The following is a 17,567-nucleotide window of genomic DNA, read 5'->3' as shown; positions in this document are numbered from 1 at the left end:
AATGCAAAATGGTACAGCTGCTCTAACAGTTTGGAAGTTCCTCAAAATGTTAAACAAAGAACTACCATATGATCTAGCAATTCTACTCCTAGGTATATACCCAAAAGAACTGAAAACATATGTCCACACACAAAAACTATACATGAATATTCATAGCAAGTTTATTCATAATAACTAAAAAGTGGAAATAGTGTAAATACCCATCAAACTGAAGAATAGATGAATAAAATGTGATATATCCACACAATGGGATATTACTTTTCAATAAAAAGGAATGAAGTACTGATACATGCTGCAATATGGATGAACCTTAAAAACATTATGCTAAATAAAATAAGCCACCCACAAAAGACTATATACTATATGATTTCATTTACATGAAATCTCCAGAATAGGCAAATCCATAGAGATAAAAAGTAAATTAGTAACTGCCTAGGACTGGGGGGAGGGAAAGTGACTGCTCATGGGTACGGAGGCTCTTTTGGGAGTGTTAAAATGGTCTAAAATTAGACTGTAGTGATGGTTGCAAAACTTTAAAAGGGTGAACTTATATGCTATACAAATTATATTTCAAAAGAGCTGCTACTAAAAAGAAAAGAAAAAAGAATGGACTCACCATTACAGCAGACCCTGTAGGGTCTCAAAAAGGACTAGCTTCAGTCTAATATGCAAACCATGCTCTACCAGGCTTTTTACTGCAAGGTATTTGCTACGGTTCAGGAGACATAAGTAACCTACATTATGCATACAGATAATTTTTTTAAATAACTATCATCAGTCCTGCCTGACCTAACAGTAACTATTAGTCTTTGCTCTTTCCTACACACTGGGAATAATAAAGGAAAACACTTCCACCATCCAGGATAGGGCAGAGTGAAACCCAATTTAGCTATCTATTCCTTGCAGCATCTGTCCTGGCACTTGGGCCTTTCCAAAAAATGGCAGGCACGAGAGTCAGTTGTATAAGTAGGAGGGTGGCACTTTGATGGACAGCCTTAATGCTACTTTAGTGGTTGGCTATTCCACTAAAAAGAAAAAAAACTCATTAAGATTTTTTAGGGAAATGAACACACCAAAGATAATGTAAGGTATGGTGACTCAACTATTGGCTCAGGGACAACACTGCACTGGGTCTCTGTGTAAAACTCCAAACCTAGCATATCTGTAAAAGATGCAAGAGCAGGCTGGGCTCTACTAACTAAGGTGACTCCATTTCTATTTTTAATGCAGCTACAGTTGCCAAGATTAAACAATACCCTTCAAATGGCTCTTCCTAGTGCTTCATTTATTTGTACCCTCGTAAAGCCAAGGGTACTAATCCCACCCACCACCCTGCAGAATAAAGCCCCAGCTGAGATAATGGTGATTGATTGTAAAATATGTCCACAATTCTTTGGCACTCAACTTGAAAAGGTGGAGCCTAAATCCCCTCCTCCTTGAGAGTGGAATGGATTTAGTGACTTGCTTCTAGCAAATAGAACACAGTGTGACACTGTGTGACTTCCAAGATTAAATCATAAAAGATATTGTGGCTGCCTTCTTGCTCTCTGCTTAGATCACTCAGAGACACCAGGCGCCATGTCGCGAGGACATTCAAGCAGCCCTATGGAGAGGGCCGGGTGGCCAGGAACTGAACCCTCCCACTAACTACCAATGAGGAACTGAGTCCCTCTGCCTGCAGCTACATGAGTGGGCCGTGTGGGAAGTAGATCCTCCAGCCCTGGTCAAGTCTTCAGATGACTGCAGACCTGAACACACATCTGCAACCTCATGAGACTCTGAGCCAGAACCACCCATCTAGGCTGCTCCTGAATTCCTGACCTACAAAAGCTGTGAGATGTTTGGTGATTAAAGCTGCTATATTTTGGGTTAATATATTCCCAAAGGTACAACTCACCTGTTCAAGGCCACCAGTATGTCCCACTTGGTTTAGGTGGTTCCTCAACAGCTGTCCAGGGTCATTCGATGTGTCCCGAGCAAACAGGAGCACAGAGAAAAATGGTACTTCCTTTCCTTTCTCTTTATCATCATACAGTTCAATGGCTCTGTTTAGCATTAGAAATTTTACAGCTTCATAGAGGCTATATTCCTCTTCTTCATTTGTGAACAGTTCATCACAAGCTATCTGCCTTGCTTCGGCAGTTCTCATTTCAGCCAAGCCTGCCCACTACAACAAGAAAGTTACGTAATAATTAGAATTTTTGTTCTAAAAATCCCTGTTTTTTTCATACTTCCATACTATAAGCACAAAGTTATTTTCAAAAGTAGGTGACCACGGGTCACATATCAATGTTCACAACATCTAAGTTTCCATCTCAAACAATGGTATTCTCTTTAGATCACACAAACTCTTTATTCAGCTTTTTCCTCTGTTAATTTGAAACAAAAGTACAATGCATATAAGGAGAAGTACTAGGGGCATGGAATGGAAATTTTGACTCCCCTAACTTCCCAGGCAATGAGATTGAAGCAGTCAATCAGAGATACCTATGGAAGAGGTATGATGCACGTGTGAGGCCTGTGTGTGAAGCTGTGAAGGGCAGCTACAAATCCCCATCTCCCACAGGGCTCACAGGAATGCTAGCACCCAGAAACAAAAGCCAACCCTCCAAAATGAAAGACAAGCAAGGAAGAGAGTGGGGTTTCCTGAATATTAGTTTACTAAACTTGCCCCTCTAACCTCAAAAATATACATGAACTTCAAATGAATAAATCCACTCAGGAAATTTTTACTCACCTCTGATTAAAAATAAAGCACAGTGTTAGGTACTCAGTGAACATACGCAAACTCTTTTAAGTGAACAAGAAAACCTATGAATACGTGTACTTTTAAGTTACACTGAATGAGAACAGAGATGCCAACATAAATACCACTCTTATGAATAACCAATAACTAGTGCCCCTCTTAAACACCATTACGGATTTTAAATCCAAGAGTAAATTTTAATGGTAATGATTGCACAGAACTCTCTCCAATATCTGGGTTGGAAGCTGGAGCATGTTGTCTACATCTCATATCATCCAGAAGTAGACCAAGTTGTCAATCGATGGCAAGGCTCTAGAGGTTGAACAGTTGGGATGGAATCAAGCACTCATCACCAAGCAGCTGGTGGCTTTTGTAGCACATTTAACTGACCTCCTGGCCTCAGTTTCTTCATCTATAAAATGGAGGTGACCACAGCAACACCATCTTCATAGTTGTGAGAATTAAGCAACATACAAAACTTTCAATATAGAGCCTGGCACAGAAGAATTAGTAATGCAGACTCACATTACTAATGAAAAATTTTAATGTTATTATAAACTGGCATCACACAGACATTTGCAAAAATGAGGGTCTAATTACAGTAGACATATCTAACAAAGCAAAAATAGCAATTTTGCAAGACCTTAAAGAAAGACGAAAAGGAAACTGGGAACTGTGGCTGAGCTGAAGAGCCTTCCCGTTCACGCTCACAGGGGTAGAGCCCTGCCCTCAGCCTTCCACTACCTCAGGGACTGGGCAACACAGAGTCCTGCAGTTCACTCCAGCAGGTAACAAGCACAGAATCCCTCTTCCCTTCTCTCTCCCATTTCTTTATAGTAAGTAGAAGAAAGATAAAACTACTGTTTTTTCTTCGACAGTGTATTTTCCAGTAAACATTTCTTATCTTTGTAAATAAAAACTAGGTTCCAGGAAGTCAGGGACCTCAGTTCATTCACTCAATAAAGCATTTACCAAACGACTATTTTGTGCCAGGCCTGCTGTTAGGCATTAGGTACAAAATGCACAAGACGCAGTCCCTCATGGAGCTGAAAGCCTAATGGGGCATCAGATCACATCTGAGTAAACAGACCACTACCTGGGGTATGTGCTATGAAGGACCTTGCAAGTTTATGTCTGGCCCCTCCTTACCCAACACTGCCCCCACCCCACTCCCAACAAAACCTGGAGCAATGGACAGGCTCTCAGGCTCTCAACTCGGGGTTGCTAGTGAAGAGGGATCCACATGCTGAAAGCAAGCACCCTAGAGGGCAGTGCAGGCCAGTGTGCAAGCAGGATGTCCAGCGCAGAGGAGACAGTGGAAAGCCACAGAAATGCAGAATTTCAAACACCAAATCAACAGGAACCAGCAGACCAAGTTCTCCCTACAATTCTGTTCCAAAGAAGCTCTCAGGAGTTTTCAAAAGACAGGTTACTAAATCTGCTAACTAGAAAATCACTGAGAAAGAAAATAAGTGTTTAATAAATATAGACAGAATCTTAAAACACAAGCATAATTGGGAAGAATTTAATAAATGTGAATTAGTATCACTGACAATATGGTAAGAAATATGGACTAAATGATATCCCTGAAACTTATTAATATGACTTAGAATAAACACTACATTTGTTAAGGTTTCTTTTTAAGAAAGTTAAACATTTCACTATCTGATACACTAGTCTACAGCATCTTCTCCGAGAATATATAATGTTGATACGTCTCCATTTTTCCAAAGACCTCACGGGAAGACTTTGTGTTCATTTAAAATCATTTTGCCTAAAAATCAGCCTAGAGTGTTTGATAACCCATAAAGTGAAGACTAAGAGCTGGCCTGCCAGGGCAATCAGGAACAAGAGCTTCGCACTTATCAAAGACAGGAAACTACATGCTCCAAACCTTCTTCCTTAGCAGAGTGAGGGACTCCGTAATTATATCAACAAGGTCCTCACTGTTCCCAACAAATTTCTGTCCAAGTTTCCATTGCTTGATCCAGCTGTATTTGCTTATGAGTTTTTCTGGTAACTAGAACATCAAGAAACAAAGAGATAAAGAGGTGTTAATATTCCAAGAAATCCATTGCACGATCCAAGCTGTAAGAAACCATAAAGCCTATAAAACCTATTTCTGTTTCCAGAATTAATTTCTGCAAATCTGTCACGTGGGTTTAGGATGGAGGACCTAAATCTGGAAGTTAGGAACTTAGAAAGTATTACTCTTCGGAGGGCCACTGGAGGAAATGGTGCTGTTGGCTAGACACAAAGGCACAATCTACCCTGTGGGACTCCAACCAAGGCCAGGGACATTCCACAGCAACTGTACAGATGAGGTGAGGCCATGGCCACAGTGTGTCCTCACACCAACCACCATCACCTCCCCACCACTACCTAACACGTGGCTCGGGAAGGTACTTCCAGCCATGTGAGATGGTACAGGGTAAAGTCAAACCTGCTCTTTCCCTGATTAGGAAAATAAAATCTAATATCAGATATTTTTAAAAGCCACTAGAAAAGGAAGAAAGAGATCTTTTGTTAAATAATATTAACACACATACTCAAAGATTTAACATTCAAAGAAACAATATTTATCTAGTTTAATGCCCAATCAACATTGTACAAAAAAAAATACAACTAAGAAGCAGCAGCAGGGAGGGGTTAAGGGAGCTGTCACCACACACAAAGCTCATGAAAGAAGTGACTCCTGAACACTACATTTCTGCTTTCCTTTTTTTCCCCTCCTGGAGTATGTGTTATTTTGTTTCCCCCTAATTATCACTAGAATCTGCAGTATGAAAGGCAAGCTGAGGCACAACTTGACTGACGACAGCATGGGAAGAGTCAGACTCTCCCAACAGTCCTGGGTGTGTCAGGAGAAAAATCATATAATGAGGCTGGGCACAGGCATGTCACTTCACTGTTACAAAATTTAGAAAGGAAAAAAATTTCACCTCCAAGTCAAAAGATCATTAAAGAATAATTAAAGCCTACAGCATCCTACGAGGAACCCAAACTTAAGTTTTGCGGTTATAAATACAGTTTTAAATGAGGCCGTATGTTCAGTTCTACTGGAATCTAAGACATAGAAGACCCTTTCCTGAATGGTAGGTAATTCCCGTTGCACCTTCTCAATGTGTAGCAATTGTGTGAAATTGGGGTGGTTTCACTTCTACAAAACACAGAACCACACAACAGGGATGTAAATTACTCTTCAATGTAACACAGCAATGGCAATCTACATCACCCACTAAGGGGAGGAGCGGTCACGTCCTCATCTTATTAGGATGACAAATGACCACCCTTCTAAGAGCTGCACCAGCCCAGCTCTGTGCCCACACTGTCCTGTATTTCGGCCACACGTGGGCAGCTCCTGCTGTGAAAACTCTCAATTCAGTCTCGCATTTATTACCAGAACCTAACACGCCCTCAAGTGGCAACAAGCTGAAATTACAACCGGGCACAAAGAACTATTAATACAGTTGAGCAGAAAATGCTAGCACTACATAGATGTGAGATGGGAAATGAGGTGAAGGGAAGTCCAGAAGACCAGCTGAGCATCGTGTGACATTACACAGTTATCTAAAAATCAGGCACAATACTCGACTGAATTACTCTGGAGACCCCAAAGATCTAACTACACAGAGTGAAACACAATGCAAGTCAGTTTCCTCGCGCCTTTCACACATTGGTCAAACTGTTGGTAGAGCGATCCAGTTCAGGGTTGTGTACTTCCACAGTGGAAATCCTACCTAGAGAAAGCCCAAAGCAATAAGGCACGAAAAAGAAACTATTAGAAAATAATAATGGAGTTGGAATTACTTACACAGAAGAAAAATGTGAATATAACTTTAAGTGCTTTCAGGGGTCTTAACACACAGAACACTTGTAAATAGCCATTCTTTTCTACTAAGCACAGAGACCAGATTTCTATTAGAATAAGTGAGATTTAAGCAAGAAACAAGATTTAAACAAGAAACAGTGATTGGAAGTATTTAAGAATAAAGTAGGTAATTAGCTTAGGTGTCATTTCATTTGTGACCAAACTATAAAACATCCTGTTTTCTCCAGCAAATGTGTGTAATTCTTGACATCATGATAAAGATAGCAAGTAACAAATATGTGTCATCCCCCAAACTACTCATAAAAAAGAGCTCCGATTATATAGTCTATCCTACTCTAAGCAAATGTTATCACTGTCACACCTGTTCACTAAAACTTAGTGAACATGGAAACCAAGGGACCCCTGCTATAAACAACACCTCTTCTCAGGGACCAAGACGCTGTCCCAAGTTTAAGAATAGCCAGACCAAGCCATCTCTGTGGTTGGGGTCAGGGTCAGATGACCAGATGGTAGTCAAGCACAGAGACTGGGATCTGGACAGACACAGAAACAACAACAGGAAGCTCAGGCAGGGTGACAGGAGATAAGCGGGTGGGTAAACGGTGAGGAGGGGTAGTAAGGACAAAGTTCACCTCGCAGGCAGGGAACAGAGCAGGCCAGAGAAGTGGGCACCAGCACAAAGGAAGCTTAGGGTCTCTTCTACTAAGCCCTTTAAATGAAGGGGATGGTCGCTCAGTTTAGCTCCCCTATTTCCCTTTAATATCCTGAAACCAAATCGTGTTCTAAGGGAACAATCTCTCAATCTGCAAATAGAAGCAAATACAACTAACTAATGGTTCTAACCTTGACTTCTTGCAGTCACGCTGAGACACAAAGCTGCTCACTCATCAAAGGCCCTGTCAGAGTGAACCTCCCAAGGAGAAGGCAGGTGGTGGGGCCAGAGTGAGATCAGGAATAGAAAGGCACCCACAAGAGGGTCTGCAGAATGCCTGGGAGAAGGTTCAAAAGTGTCTGGCCAACACAACCAGACTATGCTTGTAAATCCCTTCCCTCCTCCACTGGTCCCTCAAAGTCGAAGCATGTGCTGAATCTGTCACCTGGTCACGTTTCAGAAGCAATACAACAAAACAGACTGTGTGACAAAAGTGTTCAAATCACGTGAAATTGCTGGGGACTGGAACATCAACACGAGGATGAGTCCTCTAGCTAGATGAGAGCAAGAAAAGAACAAAAAGAACAAAGTCGTTTCTTCAGCTGATATTTAGAAGAACCAAAGTTTAATAAATGTCAATACTAACAGGTACGATGTGTTTTTCCTTTGACACAGGACTCTTGACATTCAATAAAAGTTAGATGACAAAAATAATACTGCTGTGAACAACTAATTAGATCGTACTCCCAAGAGAAAAATATACTGGCTGAGACACATAAAAAGGGAAGAAACTGGAAAGTACACTTGAGAATTTAAAAACTATTTTCACATTACACAAATTAAGTCAGAAAAAACACCTTAAAGCCCCACCACTCACACATGTGACATACTCTATTAATAATACTGATAAGACACGGAACACAATCTACCTAGACTATTTTTACTTTGGCAGATGATGTTATCCAAATGTATCCTTTTAGCAAAAGAAAAGGGACATTGAACTTTATTTTTTTAGGGCATATTTATATTTGTAATTACTTGGGACACTATCTGCACCAGACCTTCTCGAAAAGTATAAAAATTCAAATTCAATGTCAACTAAGTCCATAAATCTAAATAGCTCCTTAAAAGTAAAGACTCAGAAGGAAAATTGAGCCTAAAATTGAGGAGGATCTTATGTCACAATCTGGAAATTAAACTATGGTTGTCAAGTACAGAACTTGAAACAAAGCAAAGACAGTAAAATCACTGTTTGTTTCTCTAGCGGGGTCTTATCTCTATCCACAGGCATGCTTTTGCCAACTGACCAACAATTTGGAAATATTTTACTATTAATAAATGACATCATTTGCAAAGGAAAAAAAGTCTAGTGTATCAATTTCTTTTGCCTCTATAAGAAAAAAATAAGCTAATACTGAAAAACCTGCTTAAGATGACATACATCTTTGCTTAGAAGAAAGTATCTTTCCTAGATTCTTTTCTGAGAGACAGGGTCTTGTTTGTTGCCCAGGTTGTACTCCTGGGCTCAAGAGATCCTCTTGCCTCAGCCTCCCAAGTTGCTGGGACTACAGGTGTGTACCACTGGGCCTAGTTCCAGATGTTGTTTTGACAGTTGATACGGGTGTGCTGATTTTATACTGGTTTATAAAATTATTATGCAACAGACAAGCAGTATCCTCCACTCACCAGTCTTGGTTTTGCCCTCTGGAGCAGGTGATCTCTTGTCCACCTATAAGGCCTCTAACTAGCTCAGCCAACAACAAGTTTCCTCTAAAAGTCTTTATTCAAGTCAAATACTCCAGGTCCGCCAAATGCACCCAGAATGAGATGAACCCTCTTGGTCACACTCCCATCTGCTGATGAGGATACAGGCACAGAGTGCAACTCAGTCCTCAAGATGGGCTCTGACCAGCCCAGTTCAAGGAAGGGCTGCCACTGTCTGATTCTCAGAAGCATTCCTTTTAAAATGCAGTCAGAGCTTTGTTACTGCTGCCATCACATTCCACACAGGCTCATGGTGGGCGGTGGGGAGGTTGCAACTTGCAATCAATTAAACCTCTGACATCTTTTTTTTCCTTTCATAAATTACTGTTAGGCAGATCTCCAACAGCTAACACTTCTGGGTTTGGGGTTTTTTCTAATTTAAGCACAAGACTTTCAATTTTCTTCCAACTAATGTCATACTGTCATTTCCAATCAATCATTCCTGCCACCAAAATCTTCCAGGATATTCTCTCATCCAAAAAGTATGTGACTTTATCTGTGTCGGGACACTAAGACACATGACTTCCCAGTGCATCTCTACCATGTGGCAGACGGCAGGTTCAAACACTAAAGAGGGCCAAGCCTGGAAGAGCTCTCTTGCTTCCCCTGCAAGCCTCTCTCCACGTGATGTTAATCATCTCTCTCCCGGTGTTGCTGTTCAGCTGCCTAATAAGCCAATCTTCACACTTCGCAGAGGGTACTAATTTCTTGAATTGTAGTTAAAACTGAAGAAATAAGTATTCTAAAACCCTGACAGGTTCTCAAACAGTAAAACAGATTGCCTACTTAATATATTTAATACCAAAATTGAAATCAAACTGTTCCTAAGTGCTTTTTACAAACTCTAAACATCTACTCTCTAATTCAGGTGAATTGTTCACAAAAATTTTATCATTTTTCTCTTCTGGGAAATACCAATTATTTTTGGTCACTTTACTATGTGAAATCATCCCAGCCACACAAAATTGAATAAATCCATATGCTGACATCATATTGTAGATAATACTAGCGGGTACCATGGGCAGAAAACGGAAGTGTTCTCACAAAAACTATGTTAAACATCGCAGACTCAAACCTGCAGCGGCAGCGTACCAGCATGAGCTCCGGGTCCTGCAGCCAGTGGGGCAGCTCCGCTGCCTGGCTCATGGCCTGGAACAGTGTGGCCCTCAGTGCACAGTAATTATCACCACGGACTCGCCTTATGGAGGTGAATCTCTGAGAAACCTCCTCATAGCCCTGGGGAAAAGTATCAAAGAATTAAAAATGGTCATTACTGACTTCAGAAAGCAGGGAGAGTGTCATTCCTATGGAAAATACCTGCCCAGGATCACTAGAAAAATGGAAACAAGACTGGCTGAGTCCTTCATGCAAGATGTTCAAGTTCCTTTTTATTAATCAAAAGAAATTAACAAACATTAGCACTGCACAAAATATCAGTATATGTAACAGAGGCAACAGATCAGACATACAAAGTAATAACCAAGTATTAAAGTAGCAGCCACCCCCAAAGTTGGAGTCCTTTGTCTCTTTCTAAGTAACTGTTGTAGCACTCACTCACTGATAATCAACATTTCGAAGGGTTTAATCTGTATTTAAATTGACCTTAATCTCTTTAATGAAAAGGTAAGAAAAAAGACATGTACAAGTTTATATCTCTATATTTAAAAAATTTACAAAAACTCCAAGTTTCTAAGGAGGGTGTGTGTGTATATACGTATACATAAGAGTCTACATGCTAGGAGATGTCTAGATAATTCTTAGACTTTTTTTAAAAAGTGGATTGAAGTGTCACTCTTGCTCAGTCTGGAAGTAAAACAAGGAAATGAAAATGTTCAGTGACATGCTTGGTTTCCCAAAAATAGCCATCCAAATAGACCATTTTGAAACATACCCCAAAAAAGGACACAATAAAATCCTAGTGACTCTGGTCCACCAGTAAGTGCGATGCCCTGACTTATCCAGCCGGATACTTCATAGTCATGGGGACCAACTTTGCGGTCCCTCAACCCCACTGGCCCCAGATCCAGTCAGCCCTTTCACTCATCCTGCTCTTCCTTGATAGTCACTCAAAACCTACTTCCTACCCTGCATTTACACAAAGAAAGGAGTGTCACCCTCATCGAAATGCAGACCACCTCATCTCACGTGTCAAAGTACTGGAGCCTCATTATTAGTGGTTTTTGAGGTTCAAGTTGTAGGATAATGTTCTAAATGAATATAAAAGTACTTCTTCCCAATAACAAAATTTTGAGAGTCATATTTTTATTTAGTGGTCCAACCACTGCAGCATATAATGGTCCATCAGGCAGAATCACCTCTACTAACATGTACCTTTTCCCTATGATGGACCCCAAATTACCCTGGAATACTTACAATGGTAAATTCAACTGCAACTGCACTTTTCCAAATGCATAAATTACTCATGTTATTTCAGAGGTGAATCAGGCTTTTTAAAATTAAATTTGGATTTATATAGACTTACCTCCAAAAGAATATCCAAAACAAAAACAGACAATTATGTAAATAAGGACTAAAACAGAACTGAGATGAAAGCTGTTATGAGGCACCTGAAATACTCTAGTAACTGCCATGGGTCCTGAAGAGATGCTTTTCTAACTGACACGCCTTTGATTACCCGATCACTGAAAAAATCCAACTGCAAGGTTAAATCTTTCTTTCCCTAGAACTAAACCCATAAAGGAATAATTTTAGCATGAGTTCCAAAATACGGAATATTTGGATAACTCAGACATCTTCAATTGTGGACTCTAAGATATCAACTAATTGAACAGATCGTTTGAACAGACTGAGGTTATAAAATAAAATTACAAGTCAGTGAAAGCATTTCTGGGGAAGAAGAGAAAATATAGTTTAGATACTTGGCTTTCTGGCTATCTAGTTTGATACAAGGCTGGAGGTTGAAAAATCTACAGTAGCCAACAGCATATGCATAAATATTCTTCACCTCTGGCAGGAGCTAAGAGTCCCAGGTATTTCATGACTAAGTTCTTTAACAAGTGCCTAAAAAACAAAGAGTCTACATACCAGACTTGCAGGGAGCAGAGCTGCCACTTGTTCTCAGTACTTTACAAGTGGCAGCTACATTTTGACTAGGGTCAACCCACTGGCAGCTGATGCGCATGCTGAAAGGTGAACAATATTTTCTACAAAAGCAAGCTCTGGGGAGAAGAATAAATGTATTCAAATATTTTAAATTTTTAAATCCTAAACAATAAAGTTCTAAGCAAAAAAAAGTTAAAAGATATTTCTATCAAATATGACAGGTCAGTATATCTAATACATAAAAAGTACATTCAAATTCATAATGTAAATAATCCCAAGAGAAAAATGAACAAAAGATATAACCCAGAGGTTACATACAAGAGGTGGTGGACTTAGGTTGAAACTGTCATTTTTATAGCTCAAAAATGGTCAAATAGTAGCAATTTCACATGGTTCAACCTACTAATAAGAAATGTTGGATCTGAAATACATCTGAGGGTAGAGAGCCCACAGGGCCTGCTGCTCAATCAGCCAGGTAGTGTAAGTGGGCCACAGTGTCTGAGCTGAGCAATCAACCAGCCCAAATAGCTACAGAGGGACCATATCATGGGAGTCCTCATTGTCATCCCACAGCCTTGGAAACTGTTGCTAATCTATGCAATGGGACTGGGAGGGGGCAGCTCCTGGGAAGCCCTAAATGAAGGAAGAAGTTCCAGATCCCCCTATGTAGGGAATGTAGAAGGGTTCTAGGCCCCTAGAACTGGAAGGTATGTAACCAAAGCCAGGGTGCCGTGGAAAGTGGGGTTATAGAATCAGCCTGAAGCATCCCTGAGGCTTTTATCATTCTAGGCCAAAAGGGCATTCCCAAATGACCCCAAGAGGACAACCAATGGCTGGCCCAACTCTGAATAGCAGAGTCATTTGTATGTTTTTCAAAGAAATTAAGTTACTGAATAACTGATGCTAATTCTATATTAATACCGTGACTCTAAACAAGTCCCTTTAGAGTCTGTTTCCTCATCTCTAAAATTAGAACACCAGTATTTACAAAGTCTAATAGTAGTCATCTTAACAAATATCTAAAAATATAAAATGACGTATTAAGTAACTTATGATAGACTATTTGAAAGACTGAAATATGTGCACCTCTGTGTCGTACCTTTTTCATACATGTTGCTTTTTGCGTATTTCCCCTCCATTCTTTTTTGCAGTAGTCCATAATATCCATTTCAGGAGCCACACTTAACCTGGGTTCTATTAAGGAATCCAAAAAAAAAGCAAATAATAAACCAAAGCATAATCAGAATAACGGTAACTGCTTTACTTGGGAGGGGGTCACACTCCACTCCTCACTTTTCTCTCTCGCTTCATTTCAAAAAATCCAAAGTTCCACCACTGCCCATTCCCTGGTCCAGACCACCATCTCCTTACCCTTAGATAACCATGGGGGTCTCCCAGTGGGCCTCCCTTGTCACCATACCCTACATACCATTCTCCACCTAGTAGCTAGCCAGAGTGATCCACCTAAACATGAGTCAGATGACATTCATTGCTCCTGGGCTCAGAGAGTTCCGGGAGCTTCCTGTCTCATGGCCTTATTCCCTACAAGGGCCCCTGCCACCTCTCTGGCCTCAGTTCCCACCACGCCATGAACGGACCCTGCCCCAGCCCAACCTGCAGCCCCCCTGGAACTCCCCAGCACACCTGCCTTGCTCTTCCCCATACCTGCTGGGCAGCTCCCTCACTCCACGCGGGCCTCTGCTCCAGTCTCACCTGACGCCCCAATACCATTATATTTCACACACTTCTGCTCTCTATTTCTCTTCTACCATTTTGTTTTTTCTCCTAGAGCTTACCAACATCTGACACACACAACCACATACACAGAAAAACATGAGCTCCTGAGGGAGAGGCTCTGTTTCTCAGTTGTGTTCTGTCCACAGCACCTGGAACTGCACTGACACATGTGTTCATGAATACTTTTCTAATCAAATTAAAGACAAAACAGTCCAAACTATGAGGAAAAACTTCTAACAATTCATAATTAGTTTTTTACATCCATTACAGAAAGAGATAACACCTACTATAACAAAAATTACATTTAATTGTTTTAATTTATGTCTCACTCAGATGTCAAAGGCTGTACGGTAAGTAGTTGATAATAAACCAGAAACTAACTCTCAATGTTTACTGATCCACAGACCTCATTTGACTCTAATAACATATCTCCCTAAATTAAAAACACAACTTACAATCAGACAAATGTTACAGTAAAAAATGGCCTTTAGATTCTTTGTTTAATGTAGGCAGTCTGGGGTTTGATTTTGTGGTATACGCATACACACGCACATGCATATGTTAGCGTGTGTGTTTTAGGAAGAAAATGAGGTAAATTCTCAGGCATATCTTGACTTCCTTTTTAAATTATTAAAGATGCAGACCTTAGCAATGATTTTAAAATAGAAATACAGAAGTACTTTTCAATATATTTACCCCTGAGGAAGTTGTACATAGAATAAAAATTCTTTATTCAACTGAATTCAGCAAATATTTATTAAGTGTCTTATACACGCTAAGCACTGAGCTAGGAACCAGATACAAAGGTGATGAAGACACAGATTCTGTCCTGAAGGGACTTACAGATTACTCAAGAAGAAATGACAACAGGCATTTACAAGCCAGGGTGTGATGGATGCCAAGATGATTAAGAAGCACAAAGGAAGAGACCCTAAACTCTTCTTGCAGTTTAGGTAAATCAAAAAATTTTTTAAGTAAACTATAAGAACTGCCTATTTCTAAATATCTCATTGTGAATCCTTTTAGAAATAAAAGCAACCACTTATATAAGAGGGAAAGTAATACATATACAGATAACACAGATACACCAGGATTAGCTTAAAAGTGAAACAGACCCCTGAGGTATAATATACAGAGACCACAGATACCAGTGCTGCCCAGCCAATCTTTAAATAAATAAAGACTCTTGCTTTTTTAAATTCAAGAAATATTTTTTGAGTGTCTACTTAGTGAAAGGACATGTTCCCATGTATCTGCCTTTCCACTTACCTCCTAAAGGGAAGAACTGCAAATGTAGAGAGTCAGGACAGTCACTGGCCCACATTTGCCCACGAGGCAGGGTTATGAACCTAAACAGTGAGCACACTTCCAGCTCAGGAAGGGCCTCCCAGGAAGAAAGTCTACTTTCCTGCTCTCCTTGCTGCAGTCCTCATTGCAGTCTTCACTCCTGTGTACACCAAGACAAGCCCTGGCCGTCTGGGCAGAGCAGGGTAGGCCAAGCACCTCAGGACGGAGGGGAGGCAGCACAGGGCCTCACACAGGCCAAAGTCCAGTGCTGAATCTGAGGCCTACACGGGGCACGAGGGTTGGGAAGCTGGGGTACCTGCACAGCTGGCAGCATCAAATGATACGGTTCTTGTTTGGGGTTCTGCTATGATTCTTTGGGAAAACGCCAATGGCTACTACATGCCACACATTAGGCTAGGAGCTGGAGACACAGGAGAAGGCAGAACCGGACTTCAAACAGCTTATGGAGTACAACAGTACCTTTCCTTAATTGCAAACTACATAGACTCTGATTGATGTTCCCAGTAAACAACACCACTAATGGCAAAAATAAAAATAAGGGAAGTTGAAACTCAGAGTGATAAGCCAGGAGCTAAAATAACCAAGAGGCTTGATCTTTAACCACCACACGAGTGACAATAACAAGAATGAGACCCTCGGAAGGTGGAAAGTTAAAACTGAAACCACTGCAGAAGGCTGGGCCTCTCAAACAAGGGGTAGACTAGGACAGGAATGTAGATCCTTTTCTGAAATGGGCCAGAAAGGAAACAATTTTGGCTTTGAGGGCCATAAGGTTTCTGTCACTACTACTCAACTTTACCATCCATGAAAGCCACCACAGACAATATGCAAACTAGTATGTTCCTCAAAAATGTTATTTACAAAACCAGGTGGCAGGACAGATTGGGTCTAGGAGCCATAGTTTGCTGACCCTCAGACTAGGTGGAAAAAAAAATCTTTTCATTAACGGAGAGGATAAGAAAACTTTCTGCCTCAGTCTGGACTCTGCTTCAGGGGGCGGGGACACTTCCAAAGAATGTTATTTCAGGAAGGACAACGAACCCAGAAGGATTGAGATGCAAGGAGGATCTATTTTACTCTCAGACAGAAGCTGGAAGTTATAAGACCCACTAAAAAGCTAGAACACCTGTGTGGGGTACAAAGCTAAACAGAAAAGAATCCCAACAAAGAGCTTGTTAAGTGCAAAACGAGAGGTCCCTCAGTAGTAACAGACTCTGGCTGAATATGTTCTTTGTCCTTAGGAATGTAACTAATAAGGACTCCATGTCCTATGTAAACTTTGAGCAACCACAGCAGTAGAGACCAAGCATCCTCTGAAGTTTTATAGAGGACCAGAACAGCGTGGCCCAGGAACACACCAGAACCGCTACAAAGAAATCTCCTTTGGCTACCACAGTGAAGAGTTTGCCAATTCCTTGTGAGGAAGACTCAGGAATTCTTATTTAAAAAAAAAAAAACCTACCACGTATCATCTGTTCCTAATTACACATATGACAATGCTTTTGTTAAACATAAACAGAAGCCAGTTCTCAAAACAAACCAGTAGAACACATACAAGGGGTCTTCAAAAAGACCACTTATTTTCATGGAAAATGCACATTATGAAAAAAACTAAGCATGTATTTCAAAATTTTTTTGCACCAAAATAAACTCATACTAACATGTTACAAGTCTGAACAGGATCTAGTCTGAGGTACTAGAGATAAGATATCAGTTTGAAAAGAGCAACATGAATTCTGCTAAAACTGAAGCAAGAACAAACATCAAAGTTATGGTGAAGCTTGTGTGGAAGAATGGTGAAATCGATGATGCTTTACAAAAAGTTTATGGGGACAATGCCCCAAAGAAATCAGCAATTTACAAATGTATAACTGATTTTAAGAAGGGACAAGATGACAAGGATGAAGCTCACGGCACTGGACAATCCGCATCAATTTCCAAGGAAAAAACTTAGTCTCACTAGTGCCCTAATTGAAGACGACCGACGATTAAGAGCAGAAACAATAGCCAACACCACAGACATCTCAATTGGCTCAGCTTACGCAATTCTGAATGAAAAATTAAAGTTGAACAAACTTTCCACTCAGTAAGTGCCAAAACTGTTGTGCCCAGATCAGGAGCTCTCAATGGAAATTTTAAACAAGTGGGATCAAGGTCCTCAAGCATTTCTTTGAAGAAGTGTAACAGAAAATGGAACATGGCTTTACCAGCACAATCCTGAAGACAATGCACAATCTAAGCAATGGCTACCAAGAGGTGGAAGAGGTCCAGTCAAAGCAAAAGTGGACTGGTCAAGAGCAAAGGTCATGGCAACAGTTTTTTGGCATGCTCAAGGCATTCTGCTTGTTGACTTTCTGGAAAGCCAAAAAATGATAACATCTGCTTATTATGAGAGTGTTTTAAGAAAGTTAGTCAACGGCCGGGCGCGGTGGCTCACGCCTGTAATCCTAGCTCTCTGGGAGGCC

General features: G+C 40.6%; 1 protein-coding gene across 1 annotated transcript in view; it reads right to left on the bottom strand.

Moving 5' to 3' along the window:
• OTULIN (OTU deubiquitinase with linear linkage specificity) overlaps positions 1-17,567 on the bottom strand; it is a 29,846-nt gene that overhangs the window by 1,190 nt on the left and 11,089 nt on the right. The window contains exons 3-7 of the mRNA XM_012642658.1: positions 15,064-15,079; positions 13,157-13,251; positions 10,087-10,230; positions 4,641-4,766; positions 1,898-2,167 (exon numbers count right to left, since the gene is read on the bottom strand). Of these exons, the coding sequence (XP_012498112.1) occupies positions 1,898-2,167; positions 4,641-4,766; positions 10,087-10,230; positions 13,157-13,251; positions 15,064-15,079 (651 nt within the window). The remainder of the gene's footprint in view (positions 1-1,897; positions 2,168-4,640; positions 4,767-10,086; positions 10,231-13,156; positions 13,252-15,063; positions 15,080-17,567) is intronic.

Source organism: Propithecus coquereli, unplaced genomic scaffold (assembly GCF_000956105.1).
Source record: "Propithecus coquereli isolate 6110/MARCELLA unplaced genomic scaffold, Pcoq_1.0 Scaffold100, whole genome shotgun sequence".
Taxonomy (NCBI): domain Eukaryota; kingdom Metazoa; phylum Chordata; class Mammalia; order Primates; family Indriidae; genus Propithecus; species Propithecus coquereli.
This window is presented reverse-complemented; position numbering and strand designations above follow the sequence as displayed.